General features: G+C 49.1%; 1 protein-coding gene across 2 annotated transcripts in view; it reads left to right on the top strand.

The window, feature by feature from the left end:
* Tnrc18 (trinucleotide repeat containing 18) overlaps positions 1-21540 on the top strand; it is a 76916-nt gene that overhangs the window by 3602 nt on the left and 51774 nt on the right. Inside the window, exon 3 of one of the 2 annotated variants that reach the window (XM_090329819.1) lies at positions 20174-20329. In XM_090329819.1, coding sequence (XP_090185945.1) covers positions 20174-20329 — 156 coding nt within the window. Of the gene's footprint in view, positions 1-20173; positions 20330-21540 lie in introns of those variants that run through there. The other variant, XM_090329818.1, reaches the window with a different exon arrangement.

The raw sequence follows: 21540 nt of genomic DNA on the forward strand, positions 1-21540 counted from the left end.
GGGCCCAGTCGCTGCGGCCGCCAGTGGACAGGAAGGAAAGCCAGCAGGGTAACCCAGACTTGGCGGTGGTGGGTAGTGGGGGACCCCGGCTTTCCTCCCCAGCTGCTCCTCGCTTCTGCGCTTGAGGTTCAGATAAAGGAAGAAAAGTAAAAGAAATCCATCTCTGCGTTAAGTCGTAGTTTAGGGTGTTTACAATTTCTTAGGGAGTTTCCGAATCTCCCTTGTCCTTGGAGGTTACGGAAAGAATCCTCACCCCCAATCCCGGCCGGCTACACTGGTTGATTTTGCTTCTCTCTTGAATTTTTCTGTTGCAACTTTTCAGGAACCTAAGTCCGGTACTCGGCGGGACAAAGGGCCTTTGTGAGGCGCGGGGGGAGGGGCCGGAGGGCCCCGTGGCCCTCGGGAGTCGGCCGGCCTGGGGCAGCCACCGAGGCCTGCCCGGGATTCCTCCCTGGGTGGCCCCCGTCAGCCCAGGGTGGGGGCCTTAGGGATCTTGAGTCGGGACTTGAAGCCTGTCCTGGGATATGGAGGCTATCTGGGGCTCCCCCCTTGGGCACCCTCCAGTGGGTGTGATGGGTGTGTGTTGGCATGGCTTTTGGGCTCGCTGGGTTAGTTGGTGTGGCCTGGGGTGGTGACAGGGGCGCCCCAAGGCCTGTGAATCTGATCTCTAGCTCTCTTGGCTGGTTGGGCCTTGCCTGAGGGGGCTGTGGCCCTCTGCCTGGCCCAGGCATACAAGCACTGGTCCATGTCTTGTGCAGTGGGAGTTGGAGGTGCAGTGACACCAACTAATGCCTGGTGGCTGGGTGCTAGGGATTAGGGTTAAGCAAGTCCCCACTGGAGGTCTAGGGGAGTTGTACATCGCCATTCTCTGATTTCATTCAACAACACCCCCCCACACCACACACATGCACACTAATGCCCTTTCACAGCTGAGATTGTAGAGGAATGGCGGGAAGGCTACCATCGAGGTTGCTAGAACCCCTTGAGGCCTTCCCACCCAGGAGTGGGGCAAGTGCTGCTTACCCCACTTCCTCCTCTCTCTCCCAACCCCACTTCCAGCCTGCCAGAAGCTGTAGACCCCCAGCCAAGGCCCAGAGCCACACCCAGGCCAAATCCTGTTAACTGTTTAGATGGGACTGCGCCAGGAATGTACTGATTGTCAGAGAGGATTAGGGATTCCTCACCCTAAAGCCTCCCCTGCCCCACCTCATTTTCTTTGTGAAGTAGAGGTGCTTAATTTCCTCTTTCCCACCTCTACCCCCACCCCCCTTCTTTCTGTTGCTGTCATCTCCTCAAGCCTTGCCAGCATTAGCTCAATCTTTATTTGTTTACTTTTGCACCACAAGCTCAGAGAGGTCGCGCTGTTTGCCCCAGTCACACAGCAAGAGAGGGGTGTTAAGTTCTGCCTGTGACCCCTGGTGTGTTTGGTGGGTACGACTGGGCTGCATAGGTCGGCTGAGGGAACTGCTCTGTAAGCCCTTAGAACTGAGTGTGGGGCGGGGGTAACTGCTCTGAATGAGGGTTTTGGGCAAAAGGTGGCTTTCTTTCTGTGTTTTGGGTGTGGCTTTGGTCTTTCTCTTGGAAAAAAAGGAAATTGAAAATGAATGTGGAGCCTGATGGGTGGGTGGCTCTTGCCTGTAATCCTAGCTACTCAGGAGGCTGAGCTGACTATGTTCACAACCAGCCAAGGGAGGAAAAAGCCCAGGTTCATCTTATTTCCAGTGAACCACCAAAAAGCCCCAAGTGAAGCTGTGGCTCAAATGTTAGAGTGCTAGCTTCCAGTACTTGAGTCTTCATTCTCCCAGCCCCCACAGCCAGCACTGAATGGGAGAAGGGTCTCCAGCCCAGGATGGGTAGTTGTCTGCACTGTGGCCTGACCACTGGGCAATTGGAGACGAAGGGGCTTTTTTTTTCCCCCTCTTTTTTTCTCCTCCCTGCCTCTCCCAGAAGATCCTCTTCTGGAATCCAGCCTGTCAGCCCACTGGGATTGATGTAGAAAGATTAATCAGTTAGGACTGAGATAAGGGAGGTTTGCTGGAATTTTCCTTCTTCAGTTAAAGGCAATCTGAGAATGGAGATTCTGTAATCTCGGAAAGGCCTTTTGCTCTACTATCTCATGGTTCTTTAGTTTACTAGCTTGCTCCTTCCTTCCTTCTTCCCATCTTGTTCATATACTTAGCAAATAATTTTTGAGCACTTCCTGGGTGCCAGAAACCACTCCAGGACCCCGAGGTTCAGCCTTGAACCAAACAAACCAGTCTTTGCTGTCTGTTTGGGGCTTGGGGGGTGGGGCGAGGAAAGGGGGACGGGGGAAGGACTCAGGCAATCAGGCATATAAATCAGCCAAGGGGAAAAGTTCTAAATGGGGAACAGGCCACAAAGGGGGTGAAATGTCTTGGGTTGGGTCTGGTCTGGCTGGAGAGAGAGGCCATGGAGGTCAAAGGGCTTGACCTGAGTCCAGCTTTTGTGTACATGTGAAGAGCCACAGAGGTGACAGAATGCAGAAGTTGGTGTGTTGGGGGGGGGGGGATGAAGGGCGGCGGATCCTGGCGATCCCCGAGGGCCAATAATGAGGTCTTGGAATTTTAAACTGCGAGGAACTGGAGGGACATTTTTGCAGAACTGGCCTGGATTCTTTTTCCTTTTTTTTTTTTTTTTTTTTTTTTTTTTTTTTTTTGTGCCTGTAGTGGTGCATAAACTCCTGTCCTAGAGACACTATCTCTTTTCGTTCTGTTTTTTTTTTTTTTTCCTGCTCAATGCTGGGGGCTTTGCCACTTGAACTATAGCTCCACTTCTGACTTTTTGCTAGTTAATTGGAGATAAGGGTCTCCCAGACTTTCTAGCCCTTGGATGGCATTGAACCACAATCCTCAGATCTCAGTAGCTAGGATTTCAGGCATGAGCTACCAACCCCAGTCTGTCCTGAGTTCTAAAAAAAAAAAAAAGTCCTAGCTAAAGGCCACATATATGGCTTGCGATTGGAATTGGGGATGAGAAAGAAGCTGTTTTAAACATCATGGGGCAGTTGTGGAAATCAGGGAGTAGACTGGACATTAGCCTTGAGCGTTGTTGATAGGATATTCCACGAAGTCCATACTGGTAAGATTATGTAAAACAATAAGACACTGATTTTTGTTGTTGTTGTTGTGTTTTTTTTTTTAAGACAGTTTCTTGAGCTTTAATCTAGCTCTAGTCTGAGATTATAGGTGTGAGCCACTGTGCTCGCCTTATTTGCCTGAGATAGGGGATCTCAATATAATTTTTTTAAAATCAGGCTGGTCTCCAAATCATAACTCCTGTAGATTTCTGCCTCCCAAGTAGCTGGAATTACAGGTGTGAGCCGTTATGCCTGTCCTTTCCTAGTTTCCCAGGAAGAATATTGAAGCATTTCCTGGTAAGGGAATTTCCCTTTCAGGAGTGATCTGGCAAGGGGGGAGAAAAAAAAGAGTATCAACAATTTAGATCAATTTGTATATATGTGAGAGCCACACCTCAAAAAATACCATATAACTCAGTGAGAAAGTCATTCACTGCTATCTGGGCTTGGTTTGTAATATCAAACTTTGCTTTGCATTTGAAATTACTCCAAAATAACCCTTAAAACAATAAGCTCACACCTGTAATGGAGCTACTCTGGGAGGCTGAGATTTGAATGCCACAGTTTGAAGCCAGTCCAGTTAACTAGCCAAAAACCAGGACATCACCTCTGCCCTGCAATCCCAGGATTAAAATTGGCCCTACTCCAGAGGCCTAGAGGTTCTGTGGGGTTTTCACCTAGCTCCTCCCTTCTCTGGGCACCTTGGTTCTGCAAACCTGGGTTTTCTCATCTCTTCAGGTAGGTTAGATGGGTTCCTGACCATAGTTTTCAGGTTGTAGAGTGAGCCTAACAAGCCAGTTGAGGCCAGGTGTGGAGCTCATTCCTTTTCAGTTCAGCAAAAGTGATTGCTGCAATTATTGTGGTCATTACTCCGTACTGTGACTCATACTGCCTAGAGCTGGTCCAGACCTCCCCCAGGGCCTGTGGAATTCCTTTTCTTGCCCTGGCTGGGAATATGATCCTCAGACTCATATTCATTCACTCACTGATTTCTTTTTGCTGCTTCTGGTGGCCTGACCTCAGTGCCTGAGCACTGTCCCGAATGTTTTGTTCAGGGCCAGCACTCTACCCACTTGAGCCACAGCTCCACTTCTGGCTTTTTGCTAATTCATTGGAGATGAGAGTCTCATGGACTTTGCTGCCCAGCCTGGTGGGGAGGTTAAAGTAGGAGGATCCTGAGTTTGAGGTCAGAACAGGGAAAACTGAAGCAAAGCAAAACAAAAGGCCTGGGGCTTAAGTGCACTTCTCAGGGGTTCAAATCTTTTACCTCCTTCTGGAAAAAAAAATCATGCTGGGCAATAGTCCCTCACACCTCTAATCTTAGCTACTCAGGAAGCTGAGCTCTGAGGATCACAGTTTGAAGCCTGCCTGAGCTGGAAAGTTCATGAGATTCTGTCTCCAATTAACCACCAAAAAAACCCCAACAACAACATGAGAAGAGCAGTGTCTCAAGTGGTAGAATGCAGGTCTTGAGTGAAAAACAGCTCAGGGCCACACCTGTAATCCTGACTATCCAGGAGGCTGATTCAAAGCCAGCCTGAGTGGGAAAGTCCACGAGACTCTTATTTCCAGTAACTTACACAGAAGTGGAGCTGTGGCTCAAGTGATAGAGAGCTAGCTAGCCTTGCACAAAAGAAGATCTAGTACCAGCACCAAATTTAATAATAAACTAAAGGATAGTGCCCAGGCCCTGAGTTAAAGCTCTGATACCAGCATGCCCACAAGATAGACACACACACACACACACACACACACACACACACACACACACACACACACACACACACACACACACACACACACACCCCCCCCCCCATGATCCCATGATGTTAGGATTATAATGAAAATCAGGAGGCTTTTTCCTTATCATTTCTGAACTTAGTTTCTATTGTAATCTTATTTCTCAGTAATAATCTGCTTCTACCACTAATTCTTTTTAATTTTTGTTTGAACATTCTTTTTTTGTCCATGGTGGGGCTTGAACTGAGGTCTTTTGCTCAAGGTTAGTGCTCTACCACTTTGATCCACAGTGTTGCTTCCAAGTTGCTGGTGGTTCATTGGAGATAAGAGTCTTAAGGACTTTCCTGCCCAGGCTGGCTTTGAAACTTGATCCTCAGATCTCAGCCTCTGGCAGCAGCTAGGATTACAGGCATGAGGCACTAGCACCTGACTTGAACATTTGTTTTGTTTTGTTTTTTTTTTTTTTGCCAGTTCTGGGCTTGGGCTCAGGGCCAGAATACTGTCTCAAGGCTAGAGCTCTACCACTTGAGCCACAGCAACACTTCTGGCTTTTTTCTATGTACGTGGTACTAAGGAATTGAACCTGGGTCTTCGTGCATGCTAGGCAAGCACTCTACTCCCAGCCCGAACATCTCATTTTTTAATGGAGCATGAGAATTTGGCATAGATACCTGGAGTCTGAATTCAACTTCCATTTATTGAGCTGAGATACTTTGCCTCTTAGTCTTTCGATTTTTTTTAATTTAAATTTGATAGTTTGGAGAATGAAAGCATTTAGAAGTGTTATCTGGTATGCGATATACACCTAATAAATGCTTATTATTATGATTCTTGCTTTTGGGCCTGTTTCTATTGTGTTTAAGCCAATTTTATTATTATGGCTTTGTAAATATTGTTTATAATATTGAGCAATATTTAGAATATACTTTGTAATAAAATTAAGTTTTTTAGACTTTCTGGGGTGATTGCCTTTCTCTCCCCTTTTCTCCTAGGGGGAGTAGGAAAAGGGTAGTAATTGGATTTGAATTCAAGACCTTGCTCTTCTTACTTTAAATTCTTCAGAGAATGTCTGAAGAGAGGTTTTTTTTTTTTTTTTTCTTGCCAGTCCTGGACTTGAGCTCAGGGCCTGAGCACTGTCCTTGCACTTTCTCAAGGCTAGAGCTCTACCACTTGAGCCTCAGCACCACTTCCAGCTTTTTTCTATGTATGTGATACTGAGGAATTGAACCCAGGTCTTTGTGCATGCTAGGCAAGCACTCTACCACTAGGCCAAACTCCCAGCCCATTTTTTGGACATGGATCTTGAACTCTAGGCCTGGGCACTGTCACTGCACTTTTGAGCTCAAGGATAGCGCTCTGCCACTTGAGCCGTAGAGCCACTTTCCAATTTTCTGGTGGTTAATTGGAGATTAGAGTCTCGGGGAATTTTGTGCCTGGGCTTTGAACCTCAGTCTTCAGATCTCAGCCTCCTGAAGTAGCTGGTATATCTGCGTGAGCCACCAGCACTCAGCCAGCCAGAAGATATTTTGCTCAAGGCCATTTTCCCATCTCAATCCTGTCTTGCCTATAGAATTATAGGTCTATAGGATTATAGGTCTGCGCTACCACATGTCTGGTACCCATCTCCCACCCCTCTTGGCAGTACTGGGATTTGAACTCATGCTTGATAGGCAGGTACTCTATTTCTGTGTCATGCCTCTAGTCTCTTTGATAGCAGTCCCCCTCTACTCCCAAGTAAGGATTTCTGGCTTCTAGTCTCTTGATCCATTTCACGTTTGGTGTCTGCCTCTTTCTTTTCTGGAAGGTCCCCTTCCTGGAATTTTTCCACTTTCCTTGTTCTGGTTGGGTTGCCTGCTTCTCAGGCCTGTTCTGGAATCTGCATACTTCAAACAAGGAGGTCCTTGTTTCCTGTTTTTACTTCCTTGTTTCTATAGAGCAGATTCTGCAGCAGCTTTCTCAGAAAGGGTGGGAAAAGCACAAATCCTGTGAGGATTAGTATATTACTTTTTGTGTGTGTGTGGGTCATGGGGCCTGGGTGCTGTCCCTGAGCTCTTCAGCTCAAGGCTACTGCCCTACCCTTGAGCCAAACCCCACTTCGAGTTTTCTAGAGGTAAATTGGAGATAAGAGTCTCAGGTCCTTTTGTGCCCGGGCTGGTTTTGAACCTTGATCCTTATATCTCAGCCTTCTGAGTAGCTAGGATTACAGGTGTGAGCCACCATGCCCTGCTAATATATTACTTTTGAGGAAGATGGTGCCTTAAAAAAATTATTATGATTTCCCAGTCCTGGAACTTGAACTCAGGGCTTTGGTTCTGTCCCTGAGCTGTTTTGCTGTAGGCTAATATTGTACCACTTGAGCCATTGCTCTACTTCCGGCTATGTGTGATTAGCTGGAGATAGTCTTAGGGACTTTCATACCGTAGTCCTCAGATCTCAGCCTCCCTGAGTAGGAATCGAGCATGATTCACCAGCCTGATGGTGCCAATTTTCTTTCCCTTTCTTCCTTCCCTCTCTTTCTTCCTAATTTCCTGTGTTGCCCAGGCTGGCTTTGAGCATTATATCCTCCTGCCTTAGCCTCCTCATGTTACGATTGCAGACCATCTCCATTTTGATCTTGATCTTTGTATATGAACAATTTCCCTCCATCCTCTGACAAATGTTTAGCAGCATTTTAGAGACAAGATTGTGAAACTCGTGCTTGGGCCATCACTTCCCAGCTTGTGGTTGGGATATTTTACTGATGATTCTCAGTTTACTACAATGGCAGGTGGTAGCCACACCTCACACTCAGGAGGAGGTGGAGGCAGGCACACAGGACCTGAGCCAGTTCTCCTCTGGTTCTCTGTGCATCAGAGTCAGTTTGAAGTTGTATGGTTGTATGGGGGAGCCTCTTCATGTGGTGGGGTTTTTTTTTTTTCCCTTTCATTTTTGCTCATCCTGGGGCTTGAACTCAGGGCCTGGGCTCTGTCCTTGGGTTTTTTTCAAGGCTAGCACTCTCAGTTGAACTACAGCACCACTTCTGGCTTATTCTGTGTATGTGGTACCAAGGAATTGAACCCAGGGCTTCATGCTACTAGGCCATACTCTGGGGGTGAAGGGGCGGTCCCCTCCATGTGGTGTTTTTACAGTTGTGTTTGCTGGACTGCCATTCCGGGGCCTCTTGTCCAGTAACTATGTGGTCTCTCAGCCTCAGGTTCTCTTATACTATTGTTATTATTATGATTTACTGTTATTGGAGCTTGGATGCTGTCTCTTAGCTTTTTTGTTTTGTTTTTGCTCAAGGCTGATACTCTACCAATGGAGCCACAACTCCACTTGCAGAATTTTGGTGGTTAGTTGGCTACAAGTCTCACCAATGGGGTGCAGGTGGCTCACGCCATAATCCTAGCTACTCAGGAAGCTGAGATCTGAGGGTTGCAGTTCAAAGCCGGCTGAGGCAGAAAAATCCCTGTGAAACTTATCTCTAACTACTCAAGGACAGCCCTCAGACCCTGAACTGAAGCTCCACAACCTCCGAACTACATCTCTTGCTTGCCTGCCTGCCTGCCTGTCCTCCCTCCCTTGAAGCTTCCTTCTGTAGCTACTCAGGGGCTGAGATCAAAGGAACATGGTTCAAAGCCAGCCCATCAAGTGGTAGAGCTCTAGCCTTGAGGAAAGCCCAAGGACAGTGCCCAGGCCCTGAGTTCAAGGCCCAAGACTGGCAAAAAAAAAAAGCCAGCCCAGCACCAGCGCCCAGGCTCTGAGTACAAGGCCCAGTATTTGCACTACCTGCCCCCAGGAAAAAAATTTGGAAAAAGGTGTCATTGAGATGGGATGTGGTGGCTCACACCTGCAATCCCAATCAGTGAAGAAAAAGGTTCTGTGGAAGAGTTGGTATTCAAGACTAGCCCTGGGCAAAAATATGTGAGAACCTAGCTGAGAAATAATAAGGAATGCAAAAGGTGTGGCTCAAGCTGAGGCTTCCAGGGATGGCTGTTTACCACTGCTCCGCCCTCCCCTCCTTGAGGAAACCATCACAGAAAGACAGCCGAGACTGAGCTCTAAGCCTGGAGCTTTTTGCCAATGGAGGAATTGCCCTGAACACTTTAAAGATACTTTGTGGGGTTTTTTTTTGAGTAGAGTTCCTGGGAGTAGCCCAGGTTTGCCTCAGATTTGCTCCTCAGCAAATCTGCGACTGCAGACCTGTGCTACCTAGCCTGGCCTGATAATCTTTTTGACCTGGTGTAGCTCACTATGAAGAATCCTTCATTTTCCTCTGGGAGTCCAAGCCTTACACTCCAGACCCTCCAGACCATCATGGCTTGTGGGCTACTTCATTATTGTGTGAGTGCAGTCTGCAGTCATGGGGCTGGAGCCAGCCTAGCATGCATGAAATCATGGGTTCCGTTCCCAGCCCTTCTAATAAATAAAAACAACAAAAAGAATCCAGCCTGAATCTCCAGAGCCTCATCAATGATCTCCCACCCTCATTGTTTGTGGGGCTGGGCACTGTTCTTGACTCCTTTGCCCCAGCCTAGGGCTCTACACTTTGAGCCACAGTACCACTGCATTTTCTGGTGGTTCATTGGAAATAAGAGTTTTAGGGACTTTGAACCTTGATCCTCAGATCTTGGCCTCCAGAGTAGCTAGGATTACAGGCATGAGCCACTGCACTCGGCTTTTTTTTCCCCTCCCTCAAGGCTGGAGCTGCCACTTGAGCCACGGCTCTACTTGTGGCTTTTTGTTGGCCTGTTGGAGATAAGAGTCTCTTGGATTTGCCTGCCCAGGGTTAGTTTCAAACTACTATCCTCACATCTGAGCCTCCTGAGTAGCTAGGATCACAGATGTGAGCCTCCAGGTGCCTGGTGCAAAGACTTTCTTTTCTTTTCTTTTTTTGTGGGCCTGGGTGCTGTCCCAGAGCTCTTCAGCTCAAGGCTACCGCCTTAACCCTGGGCCTGGGTGCTGTCCTTGAGCTTTCCACCTCAAGACTACCCTCCTACCCTGGAGCCAAGCTACACTTCTTGTTTTCTAGAGGCTAACTGGAGAAAAGAGTCTCAGGTCCTTGGGGCTGGGAGTTTGGCCTAGTGGTAGAGTGCTTGCCTAGCATGCATGAAGACCCAGATTCAATTCCTCGGTACCACATACATAGGGGGGAAAAAAAAAAGAAGCTAGAAGTGGTGCTGTGGCTCAAGTGGTAGAGTTCTAGCCCTGAGCCCAAGCCCAGGACTGGTAAAAATAAATAAATAAACAAACAAACAAATAAAATTTTAAAAAGTCAGTGCTGTCCACCTTCACTTAAAAAAAAAAAAGGTCCTTTTGTGCTTTTCTAAGTGGAAAACAGCTTTGATTTCTGGTGTGATGTTAGAACCCTGGCCCTATTTTTCCTTCCTACCTCCCTTTTCCTTCTCTGTCTGTCTCCCTACCTCATCTGTTTGTCTTGTAAGTGGGGGAGGGACGGGTTTAGTCAATGGGAAAATCCTACATAATTGCTTTAGAGCCTGGGGCCCTGGGGCCCTAGCTGTCTGCTCCCTCCTGCTGTTTTGCCATTCCTTTGACTTAAATCTTAGCACCTACTTTGGTGGGTACCCCTGTCTGCTTGGTGCAAGACAAAGGCTCTGCCCACCTGGGGTTTGGGTTTATCCTCTATTGAGCTGGACTGGGAGGTGGCTTCTGTTGGGAATGCTGGGATCTTTGCTCCTCCGCTGAATGAATGACAGTTCACAGAGAGCACTGGAGGAGCGGCCTGGGGCTGTGGCCTGTCCCCTGCAGCCTCCCGTTGGGTCTTGCTGATGACTTGGGAGGCCAGTGCCTTGTCCCTCTGCTGCTTCCAGCAGCGGCTGGTCCCCAGGCATCTTGCCTGCCCTCCGTCCCTCTCTTCTTTCCTTGTGTGCCAGTCCTGGGGTTTGAACTCATGACCCGGGTACTGTCCCTGAGTTTTTTTTTTACTCATGGATGGTTACTCTACCACAATGAGCCACAGCTCCACCTCTAACTTCTTCGAAGTTTTCCTGCCTGAGCTGGCTTTGAACCATAATTTTCAGATGTCAGACTTCTCAATGCTGGGATTATAGGTGGGAGTGACCACACCAGCTAGTCACCTGTCATTTGATCATAGTGTGTGTGTGTGTGTGTGTGTGTGTGTGTGTGTGTGTGTGTGTGTGTGTGTGTGTGTGTGTGTGTGTGTGTGTGTGTGTGTGTGTGTGTGTGTGTGTGTGTGTGTGTGTGTGTGTGTGTGTGTGTGTGTCCAGACTTGATTCTCTTATGCTGGGGTAAGGATACCACAGTTGTTCACTCTCTGACTGCTGTTTGCTGGGGGGGAGGAGGAAGAAGGAGGAAGGGGTGTTTGAGGTGTTTTCTGCTTGATATAAAGATCCTTGGCTCCCCCCCCCAGCCATGTGCATATGTGCTTAGTAGGGGACTCTAGAAGATTTGTGATCTTCCTTTTGAATGAAAATTTATAGAAATTTCCCTGCAATGTCTCCTGGCCAGGGACCCACAGCCAGAACAACCCAATGGCTCCTGTCTCCCCCATGTACTAAGTTGCCCTCTTTCTAGTCATTTGTGTTGCTTTTCTCTTTACTTTTTAACCGATATTGATGGCTGTATTGTAGCTTTACATTTCCCCCAGTAGCTTCTGAAGCTGAATATCTTGTTCTAAATGTATTAACTATTTGTGACCCTCATTTGCCTATTTTATATTGAGTTCTCTGATTCTTACTAATTTGTAATAGCTCTTTGCATATTGTGGCCACAAGCCTTGCATTGGCAATACATGTTAGTATAGATCTTCCATGAGATAGGTTTCTCTTCTCTGTCACTTGACAGTGTCATTTGATGACCAGAAATTCCCAACTCTGAAGTAATCTATCATATCAATCTTAACTTTATGGTTAGGTGCATCTTGCTGTTGGGTTTAAGAGTTGGTTTTTTTTTTTTTTTTTTTTTTTTGGTGGTTCATGGGGCTTGAACTCTGGGCCTGAGCACTGTCCCTGAGATCTTCAGCTCAAGGCTACCTCCCTATCCTTGGGCCAAGCCCCATTTCCCATTTTCTAATGGTTAATTGGAGATAAGAGTCTCATGTTTTCCCTTCTTCTTCTTTTTCTTCCTCTTCTTCTTCTTCTTCTTCTTCTTCTTCTTCTTCTTCTCCTTCTCCTTCTCCTTCTCCTTCCTCTTCCTCTTCCTCTTCCTCTTCCTCTTCCTCTTCTGTTTCCCCTTCTCCTTTTTTTTTTGCCAGTCCTAGGCTTGAACTCAGGGCCTAAGCACTGTTTTTGGACTTTCTCAAGGCTAGAGCTCTACCGCTTGAGCCTCAGCATCACTTCCAGCTTTTTTCTAGCTATGTGGTACTAAGAAGTCAAACCCCAGTCTTAGTGCATGCTAAGCAAGCACGCTACCACTAAGCCAAACTCCTGGCCCCTCATGCTCTTGATGCCATGCCTGGTCTGGCTTTGAACTTCGATCCTCAGATCTCAGCTTCCTGAGTAGCTAGGATTATAGGCATGAGCCACCTCACCTGGCTTTAAGAGATTTTTATTAGTCCTTAGGTCATGAAAGGTATTTTCCAATGTGCTTTTCTCCATTCAATGTGTGGTTTTTTGTTTTTTTTTTTTGTCTTATATATTCAGGTCTACAATCCACCGTGTTTCTTCATTATTTTCACATTTTGTTTTTTAAATTTGTTTGTAAGTTGGCACTTAAAAATAAGACATGTTGAGGCCGGGAGTTTGGCCTAGTGGTAGAGTGCTTGCCTAGCATGCACGAAGACCCGGGTTCGATTCCTCGGTACCACATACATAGAAAAAAGCCAGAAGTGGTGCTGAGGCTCAAGTGGTAGAGCTCTAGCTTTGAGAAAGTCCAAGGACAGTGCTCAGGACCTGAGCTCAAGCCCAGGACTGGCAAAAAATAAATAAATAAGATATGTTGGGGACGGGAGTTTGGCCTAGTGGTAGAGTGCTTGCCTAGCATGCACGAAGACCCAGGTTCGATTCCTTGTTACCACATGCATAGAAAAAAGCCAGAAGTGGTGCTGAGGCTCAAGTGGTAGAGCTCTAGCTTTGAGAAAGTCCAAGGACAGTGCTCAGACCCTGACCTCAAGCCCAGGACTGGCAAAAAAAAAAAAAGACATGTTTATGTGGGGTATGTGGGGTAAGTCTATATGGTATGAAGTAAGGGTCACGTTCTTCACTTTTTTCTCTTGTGCATATCTGAGCAGCATTGATTGGCAAGTCCACTTTTGGGGTTTTGAGGAGCATCTGGGGTTCTGTCTGAACCCTCTTGGCCCTCCGGCCTGGCCACACAGCCATGTGCCAGTATCCCCTTACAGACTTTTCTGCTGGGGCTGGTTTGGGACTTTGGTCCTCTAGTTCTCAGTCTTCCACATGATAGGATGACAGGCCCGAGCCCCAGCTTGCTGCTTGCCTCAGTTCTTGTCGACTTCTCACACAGAATTTCACTCTACTGAGGAGGCTGGCCTCCAATTTGAGCTCTTCCTGTCTCTGCCTCCTAAGTCCTTGGGTTTGCAGGCATGTACCACCATACCTGTTTGGAAGTGTAGGTTAAAAAACAAAACAAAACAGTCAGAGCCTTGGTTTCCTAAGGAGAGACACATTTTTCTTCCAGCATGGAGCAGCTTGGAGAGACCCTGAGGTGAAGCTTTTATCACACCCTACCCCCCAGCCTCAGAACCCATCATTATCTTCCCTTCCACACTTCATTTCTACATATTAATTGAGAAGTTTGGACTGGGATGTGTCTCTGAAGCTAAGCATTTGCTTAACAAATATAAGGTCCTGGGTTCAATCCTCAGTATCAAAAAAGGAAATTCAAAAAGAGAAACAAACAAACCCCAGTTATACCCACACAAAAATTGTGAAGTTATTGAGAGAAGAGTGGGGGGACGGGGGGGGGGGGCACTTGGGATGGAGAGAGCCACACCCACTGTAGGTACACTCCATGTTTAAATCTGGTCACTGTCTGTTTTTTTTTTCTGGCCAGTCCTGGGCTTGAGCTCAGGGCCTGAGCACTGTCCTTGGACTTTCTCAAGGCTAAAGCTCTACCACTTGAGCCTCAGCACCACTTGTGACTTTTTTCTATGTATGTGGTACTGAGGAATCGAACCTGGGTCTTCATGCATGCTAGGCAAGCACTTTAACCACTAGGCCAAACTCCCAGCCCCAGCCCCACTGTCTGTTTTTATAAGTAAAATTTTATTGGAACAGAGCCGCCAGGCTGGAGGTGTGGCCCAAAGCAGTACCCAATAGCTGCTTTCCCTGGCACTCTTTCAAGAATTAAGAGGCGTGGTTGGTAAACAGGAAATAAGGCCTGTCTGTGGCTGCATCCATGTTTAGTAGTGACAGGGAAAGCCTTTGGAGGGGGAGGGAGGGCCTGAGAGGGGTGGGTTGCAACTTAAAATAACCTGAATGCCTCATTCTTTCCATTAGTTATCCCAGTGTTAGCCCAATGTGAAAGAATGTAGGAATGTGCAGAAGGGACTATACTGATTCTTTTCCTGTGTAGGGGGGAGATGGTTTCCAGGCTGACATGAGCGCAAAGGCCCTGGGGTATAGCCTATGGCATGATGCCTGGGCCCTTGCTGTTTATTGATACCTCCCTCTCACTCCCACCAGTGAAAACTTCAGATGCCCCTGTATCCTGCTGGGATGCGATTCAGCACTCCTCTCTCTCCCCCTGTAGATGTCAGAGACCTTGTCATGTTGAACCCCCCATCTATGGCTTTCCCTGTATACATTATGACTATAAACCAGGCATGAGAGAGACATGAGCAGTAACACTAATAAAACAGTCTATAACAATGAATGGATACTTAAGTGAACATGCTTTCTCTTAACATATATCGGCCAGATTCAGTGGTATATACCTGTAATCCCACAACTTGGGTGTCTGAGACAGGATAATTTTTAGTTCAGGGTCTGTCTGGGCTGTGTTAGGAGACCCTGCTTCATTTATTTATTTATTTATATTATTATTATTATTGTGTTGGTCGGTCATGGGGCTTGAACTCTGGTCTTGGGTGCTGTCCCTGAGCTCTTCAGCTCAAGGCTACTGCCCTATTCCTGGATCCAGAGCACCACTTGCAGTTTTCTTGTGGTTAACTGGAGATGAGTTTCAGGGTCTTTAGTGCCCAGGCTGGCTTTGAATGGCAGTCCTCAGATCTCAGTCTCCTGAGTAGCTTGGATTATAGGCATGAGCCACTGTCCTGGCTCCTTGCTTCATTTATAAATAAACAACTAGAGGCTGTGAGTATGGTCTAGTGCTAGAGTGCTCCCCTAGCATGCATGAAGCCCTAGGTTTGATTCCTTGGTACCACATAAATACAAAAAGCCAGAAGTGGTGTTATGGCTCAAGTGGTAGTGCTAGCCTTGAGCAAGCGTAAGGACAGTGCCCAGACCCTGAGTTCAAGCTCCAGGACTGGCAAAACAACAACAAAAAGCACATAAGAATCCCATGTCCAAAAGGATTAGCAAAACAGCTAGGAAGGAGGCTTGACTCAAGTAGTAGTGTACCTGCTATGAGCAAGCAAGCCAAGCAAGTGGAAGGCCTGGAGTTCAAACTTTGGTATCAAGCAAAAAGAAAGGAAACATAACACACACACACACACACACACACACACACACACACTCGTTTTTTGTGCCAGTTACTGGTATAAGGAAAATGGGGGAGAATGGAAAAGGAATAGGCTGGCCTCCATCCTCAACAGGCGAGGACTGTTTATTGGGGAACAGTAAGGGGCACAAACCTTAACATGGGATTGGAGATTCCCTTAACAAGGAAGCAAAAATTAAAAGATGGGTTGTAGTCTCTTGGAGGTCAGGGGCTATGTCCTTGGCCACTGTGGAATGTTCCACCTTGGGTGTGGGGGCTATTATCCCCTGGGGAAGAGGGCAGAATGAGCTGCCTGCAGGTGAACATGCACCTGGTGGTTTGCTTGACCTTGGGGAGTAAGACAGGACTCAATCCTTCATATTCCATCTTTTGATACATAAAAGATTGGGCCTATGGGCCGGGAGTTTGGCCTAGTGGTAGAGTGCTTGCCTAGCATGCACGAAGACCCAGGTTCGATTCCTCGGTACCACATACATAGAAAAAAGCCAGAAGTGGTGCTGAGGCTTAAGTGGTAGAATGCTAAAGCCTTGAGAAAGTCCAAGGACAGTGCTCAGGCCCTAAGCTCAAGCCCAGGATTGGAAAAAAAAAAAAAAAAAAGATTGGGCCTAGAGGGAAGAGGCAGAGCCTTCGACTGGGATTCTCCCACTTCAGCGAAGGCGTCACTTCCAGCCTTCCCCTCCTCCCCTAGTTATTTGGAGTTAAGAGTCTCCCAGACTTCCATGATCCCCAGATCTCAGCCCCTGGATAGCTTGGAAGATCTAGTCCAGACATAAAAACAAAAGCCATTCTTGTTATCTTTTGGGAGTGGGGAGGTTGATAGCCTGAGTCATTCTGATGAACGTTAAACTATATCATTGGAATGGGCAGGGATGGCTCACACCCACCTGTATCTTATCTCCAGTGAACCAACAAACAGCTGGAAGTAGAACTGTGGCTCTAGTAGTAGAGCGCTAGCTTTGAGCAAAAGCGTGTAAGGACAACACCTAGGCCCCAATTTCAAGCCCCACCCTGTGCATCCACGGTTCCTTAGGTCTTATGGTGGTGTGTACTGTCTGGACCTGTCTGGACGCAGTGGACAGGGGGGGGGGGTTGGGGATGAGTTACTTCCTGGGCAGGATCGGGACAGAATTTCCTCATACTCCTCTGAATGGCATGTAATTGAAAACCACATGTGTTTATTTCTGGAATTTTCCATCTAATACATGGGGACTGTGGTTGAAACCGTGGGTCGGATGGAGCTCCTGTGCCTAGACTGCCCTGAAGGAGGGGGGCTTGTGTCTGGGTGAGGGGCGGCGGGAGCGAAGCTTCCTGTCTGGGTTCCAGGTCCAGCCTCCAGGCTTTGTGTTTCTGGTTTGTAAATGGGGGTGCGGCCATGACTAAGTCTTTCCTCTTGATAGGCAAGAGGATTACATGAGCTCTTGATATGGGTGTTTGGCACCCCGCCTGGTGTTGGAGTGAAAGGACTTAAGAAAGTTCTTTAGTGCTTCCCCTCCCTCCCCCCACTCCCTCAAGTCTTGGAGCATCAACTCAGGGCCTGGGCACTGGCCCTGTGCTTAAGGCTAGCACTCTGCTACTTTGTGCTACAACACTACTTCTGGTTTTCTCTGTGTAGTTTATTGGAGATAAGAGTCCTGGACTTTTCTGCCCTGGCTGGCTTTGAACCATGAGCCTCAGAGCTCAGCCTCCTGAGTAGCTAGGATGACGGGCAGGGCTACCACCTACCAGCTCACGTTTTCTGTTTTAACAATGGTTGATTTTGGCCTGGGGTGGGGGTGGGGTCAGGTCTGGTGGTGCTGGGCTGAGCAGGGAAGGAAGCACAGAGTTCCCAGTAGAGCCCCAGTGGTCCTAAGAGTGTTGGGAGAGACACTGCTGAGCTCCTGGCCCAGTAGCGTCCTCTGGAGCCCCTGCCCTATGCTTTTCTTAGCAGCCACTGCTTGGTCACAGGGGTGTGTGTGAGCAGTGGGGAGGACCCCGGGTTTGTTCTGTGACCCTGGAGAGTGGGGTATCAGGCCCTAGCAGGAGATGGAGCAGGAACCGAAGGGGCCAAGCTGATAGGTGTGTGTTTCCTAGATCCCATCTCTCAGGAGCCACATGGTGGCAGCTTGGGGCACAGGGCAGGGGGAAGACTGGGGGTGCCAGTTCCCAGGGCTGAGGGGGACAGGATGCCGGCTGATTTATAGTTAACTGTTAGTGAGGCCGTAAATCCCCATAAACTGTCAATGTCTTCATGGTGATGGCAGAAGTTGGTGGATCTGGGGAGGGGTCTCCGGAGTGCCCCCCCGAACCTGAGTGCTCCAGCGTCCCCCCACCCAGCCTGGGCTGCATGGAGCCCTTGCCTGGGAGGCAGATAGGAGCCGTTGGTGGCATCCGGCCCCCATGCCATGCCAGCCTGGGGTGCTTCCGAGGACGTTCCACAAGCAGAGGCAGGGCAGGGGCAGGGCCAGGCCGCCTTGGGCTTCCGCGGCCCCAGCAGGATGTCACGTAAGTCGTTGCGAAAAGCCCTGGTTGCCTGCTTCCGGAGCCTTCTACCGCCACAGCCCGGGGCTTGACAGAGACAGGGACCCCGCTGTCCCCGCCTGGGCTGCATGGATGGACTGACCAGGCCCCAAGGCCTGAGGGGTCAATGCTGGAGCCAGGTGAGGGTCCGGGCTGAGGGGCACGGATGGGGATGGTGGATGTGGCCAGCGTCCCCACCACCCCAGCTCCAGTCTAGGGGACATAGGTGGAGGCCCGGTTTCTGAAGGGGTTGGAGGGGTGGACATGGTTGGATCATGGGTACTGTGAGGTGGCACATGGACATGCCCTAGAGGTGATGGCTGCTGGGTACCCAGAGATTGGAGTGGCGTCTGTAAACCCCTGGGGGATGGGACTGGGTCCCCTGCTTCCCTACCGTGTGTGTGGATCCCTGTAAAATCGCTTAATTTTTCCATACTGTGATGAGACCTCCTCTGAGGGTCCCCCAGGGAGGTGGATGAGGTGGCCCCCTGGGCTGGCCTGCGGAGTCACCAGGTGGGTGCTGTGCCTGGCTCTGGGTTGGAGGGCTGTGGATTCATTGTTACTGAGTTCCAGCCATCATCTAGTTTGCTTTTGTGTCATGTGCCCATCTCTGAGCTTTTTTTTTTTTCTTCTCAAGGCTAGTGCTGTACCACTTGAGCCACAGCTTCTTCCAGGTTTTTGTTTTGTTTTGTTTTGTTTTTGGTGGTGAATTGGAAATGAATCTCATGAACCAGCTCTGCCTGGACTGGCTTTGAACTGTGTTCCTCAGATCTTAGTTTCCTGAGTAGCTGGGATTAGAGGCATGAGCTGTTGGTGCCTGGGCAAACTGTTATGTTTATTTTCTTTCTTATGTTAAATGCCTGCTTTTCAATTCTTGAGCAAAGAGGGGTGTGTGTGTGGGGGGGGAGATGCTGGATGGATTTGAACTCACGATCTTATATTCATGGTTGGCACTCAATCACTTGAGCCACACACCTGCAGTACCCCTACAGTTTGAACTTCTTTTTAAAAATTGTTATAAAAAGAAAGGAGATGTATAGAGAGGTTACAATTACATAAGTCAGGTAATGAGCACATTTCTTTGGGGGCAGTGTTATTTCTTCCCTCCCTCTCACTCAGTTTTTTTCCCCTCCTGTCCCTTCACCAGTTGTATAATTCATTTTCAACCATAGTATTTGCTGAGAACCACAGCTGCTCTTGTTCACCATTGTCCCTCCATTTCTGTGACCCGCCCCCATGCCCTCACAAAGACAGATAAAGGAGCAGACAAGACAAAAGAAAACAAAACAAAACAGCAACAAAGACTAAAACCCTCTTGTTTCCTTTTCCTGGCTTTTTGGAGACAGAGTTTTACTACATGCCCAGGCTGTCCTTAGACTTCCCATCCTCCTCCCTAAGCCTCCGGAGAGTTAGGATTATAGTGAAGTACTAGTGTGCCCTGCAAAGGGATGCAGATGAGCCTCCCTTTACAAAAGAAGGCCTTTTACCCCAGAGCTCCCCAGCTTTACTCTGGCCTTTGACCCCTAGGTTTGCTTGGGTTTCCTCTTGATGGGGTGGGAGTGTATTTGGAGCTGGGGGAGGGTGAGATGCTGGGAGGCGTCCTGCTATTTGTGTTTGGCCAAGTAGGGTTTGTGGCAAGCTTGGGCCAGGTGTCCTTTGAAGCAGTAGGTGATGTCTGGAGGGTCTGGTGATGTCTGCCAGGGTGCCCTCGCCTCGTGCCAGCCTCCAGTCTCTTTGCCCCCCTGATCTTTGTGGTTCAGGCATCCATAGGTGTGGCCTCTGGCACTTCTCAACTCCAGACCTCAGTTTCTCCATTGGGGAAATGGGCACGCAGGGCCAAAGGAACATTCACAGGCTGGTGCACTTCCCAGGATGCAATGAGGAGTCATTCTGTGGCGGATGGGGTCCCCCAGGCTCTGGAGCTCCCTGGCGCTCAGTGCACAAACCTCTGGACTGTCCTCCGCGCTCTGAGGCCCGGGGTCCTGTCTATGAGTGGCCTCTTGGTGGGTGCTCTGGGCCCTGGGCTGAGATTTATCTGGTGAACCCCCTTTTGGCTGTTTCTTTGGTCTTGAGGCTTCTCCAAGCCTGGCGTGGGATTGGATTGCCTAGCTCCCTCCCATGACTTAGGGACTGGCTGGGCAGAGGATGTCTGCCCCTGGGTGTCCAGCTGGGGCCCCGGGGTCCTGATCAGCGGGATAGCAGTGGCCTGGTTGGCTGCCTGACACCCCCTTTTCTTTGCAGGCGAGGCCCTCTTGGGCAGCTTTGTGGCCAGTGGGATGGGGCCCTCGGCCTCATCTCAGGGGAGCCCGGTGTCCCTGCCCTCTGACCTCTCCTTCCGCTCCCCCACCCCCAGCAACCTGTCCATGGTGCACCTATGGGCCGCCCATGCCCATGAAGGTAAGGAGTGGGGCGGGTGGGGCTGAGGGCCACTGTCCCCCAGTAATGACCATTTTATGCCCGTAGTTACTTCTTGAGTCTGTCCCTTTCTCTTCTATCCAGCTGTGGTCACCCGTCTCCTTGTTGTACCACCGGGCCTTTGCACAAGCTGTTCTCGGTTTACCCTTATCCTTTGCCCGCCTGCCTGTGTCCTGCTTCTGTCCAGGGGTCAGCTCAAGCATGTCTATAGGGACGGAAAGTCTTAGCTGTGTGATTAGTCCTCTACCATTGGCTTTGGGACTAGGATGAGCTCTCTGAAGGCTTGGCCCTGTGTGTTCAAAACGAAGGGTTCTGATGAGCTCTGAATTTGGGGATCCAAATCCAAATCCCTCCTCCCGGAGATTCCCCCCCCCCCCCCTTAGATGGTTGGAATCCTGAGATAGTTCCATGTGGACACTAAGGGACTCTGGGCCCTTCCTCACCTACTCCTGGGATTGGGGATAGACTGAGAACATCCTGGGCCACGGGACCCTGCCAGGCCTTGGGCCAGGGCTTTCCCAGTTACTTGGGGAAATGGCCCTGACATCTCAGAACCAGGGTGTGCATTCTGCATGGCGGAGACAGAGGCCCAGGGATGGTAGTGGCAGTTGCTGAGCTTCCATCCTACCTGAGCTCCATACCTTGGCCAGGCAAGAGGGGAGGGGAGGGGGAGTAGGAATGGGGGGAACAGGCAGTGAAAGCACAGGATGCCGCCTCTGGGGCCCAGGTGCCACTGTCTTATCTTGAGAACTGCTTTTCTGTTTGGTCCACCAATCTCCATGCATCACGCAATCTGAACATTAGCCAGAAATCATGGCACTGTCATGAATCTGCTGGGGTGCCATGGTGGGAAATGGGGTGCTTCTAAGCTCATTCATTGTGAGAACCAAGGGGCTAAGGTGCTAATGCCAAGAACAAGAGCCCAGGATCTCAAGCCTGCCTCTGAGTGCTTGCTCTGTGATTAAATAACATCCTGTGCGCCAGGCTGGCCTCTGGGGGTTGTGGTGGTTAATGTCTTATCAGGTGATGCTGGGGGCAAAAGGATATCAGCTCTGTCCTGACTGTAGAAAGAGCAGGGGGAAAGGTGCACCTGAGTCCCTCAGGAATCTCCAGGAGGACCCCAGCTCTAGGCAAGACATGAAAGACCCTTGTTGGGTGCCCAGACCCTGGCTGTGTTTGGTGGCCTGGTCCTC

This window comes from Megascapheus bottae, chromosome 3 (assembly GCF_031878675.1).
Source record: "Megascapheus bottae isolate mThoBot1 chromosome 3, mThoBot2.hap1, whole genome shotgun sequence".
NCBI classification, from domain to species: Eukaryota; Metazoa; Chordata; class Mammalia; order Rodentia; family Geomyidae; genus Megascapheus; species Megascapheus bottae.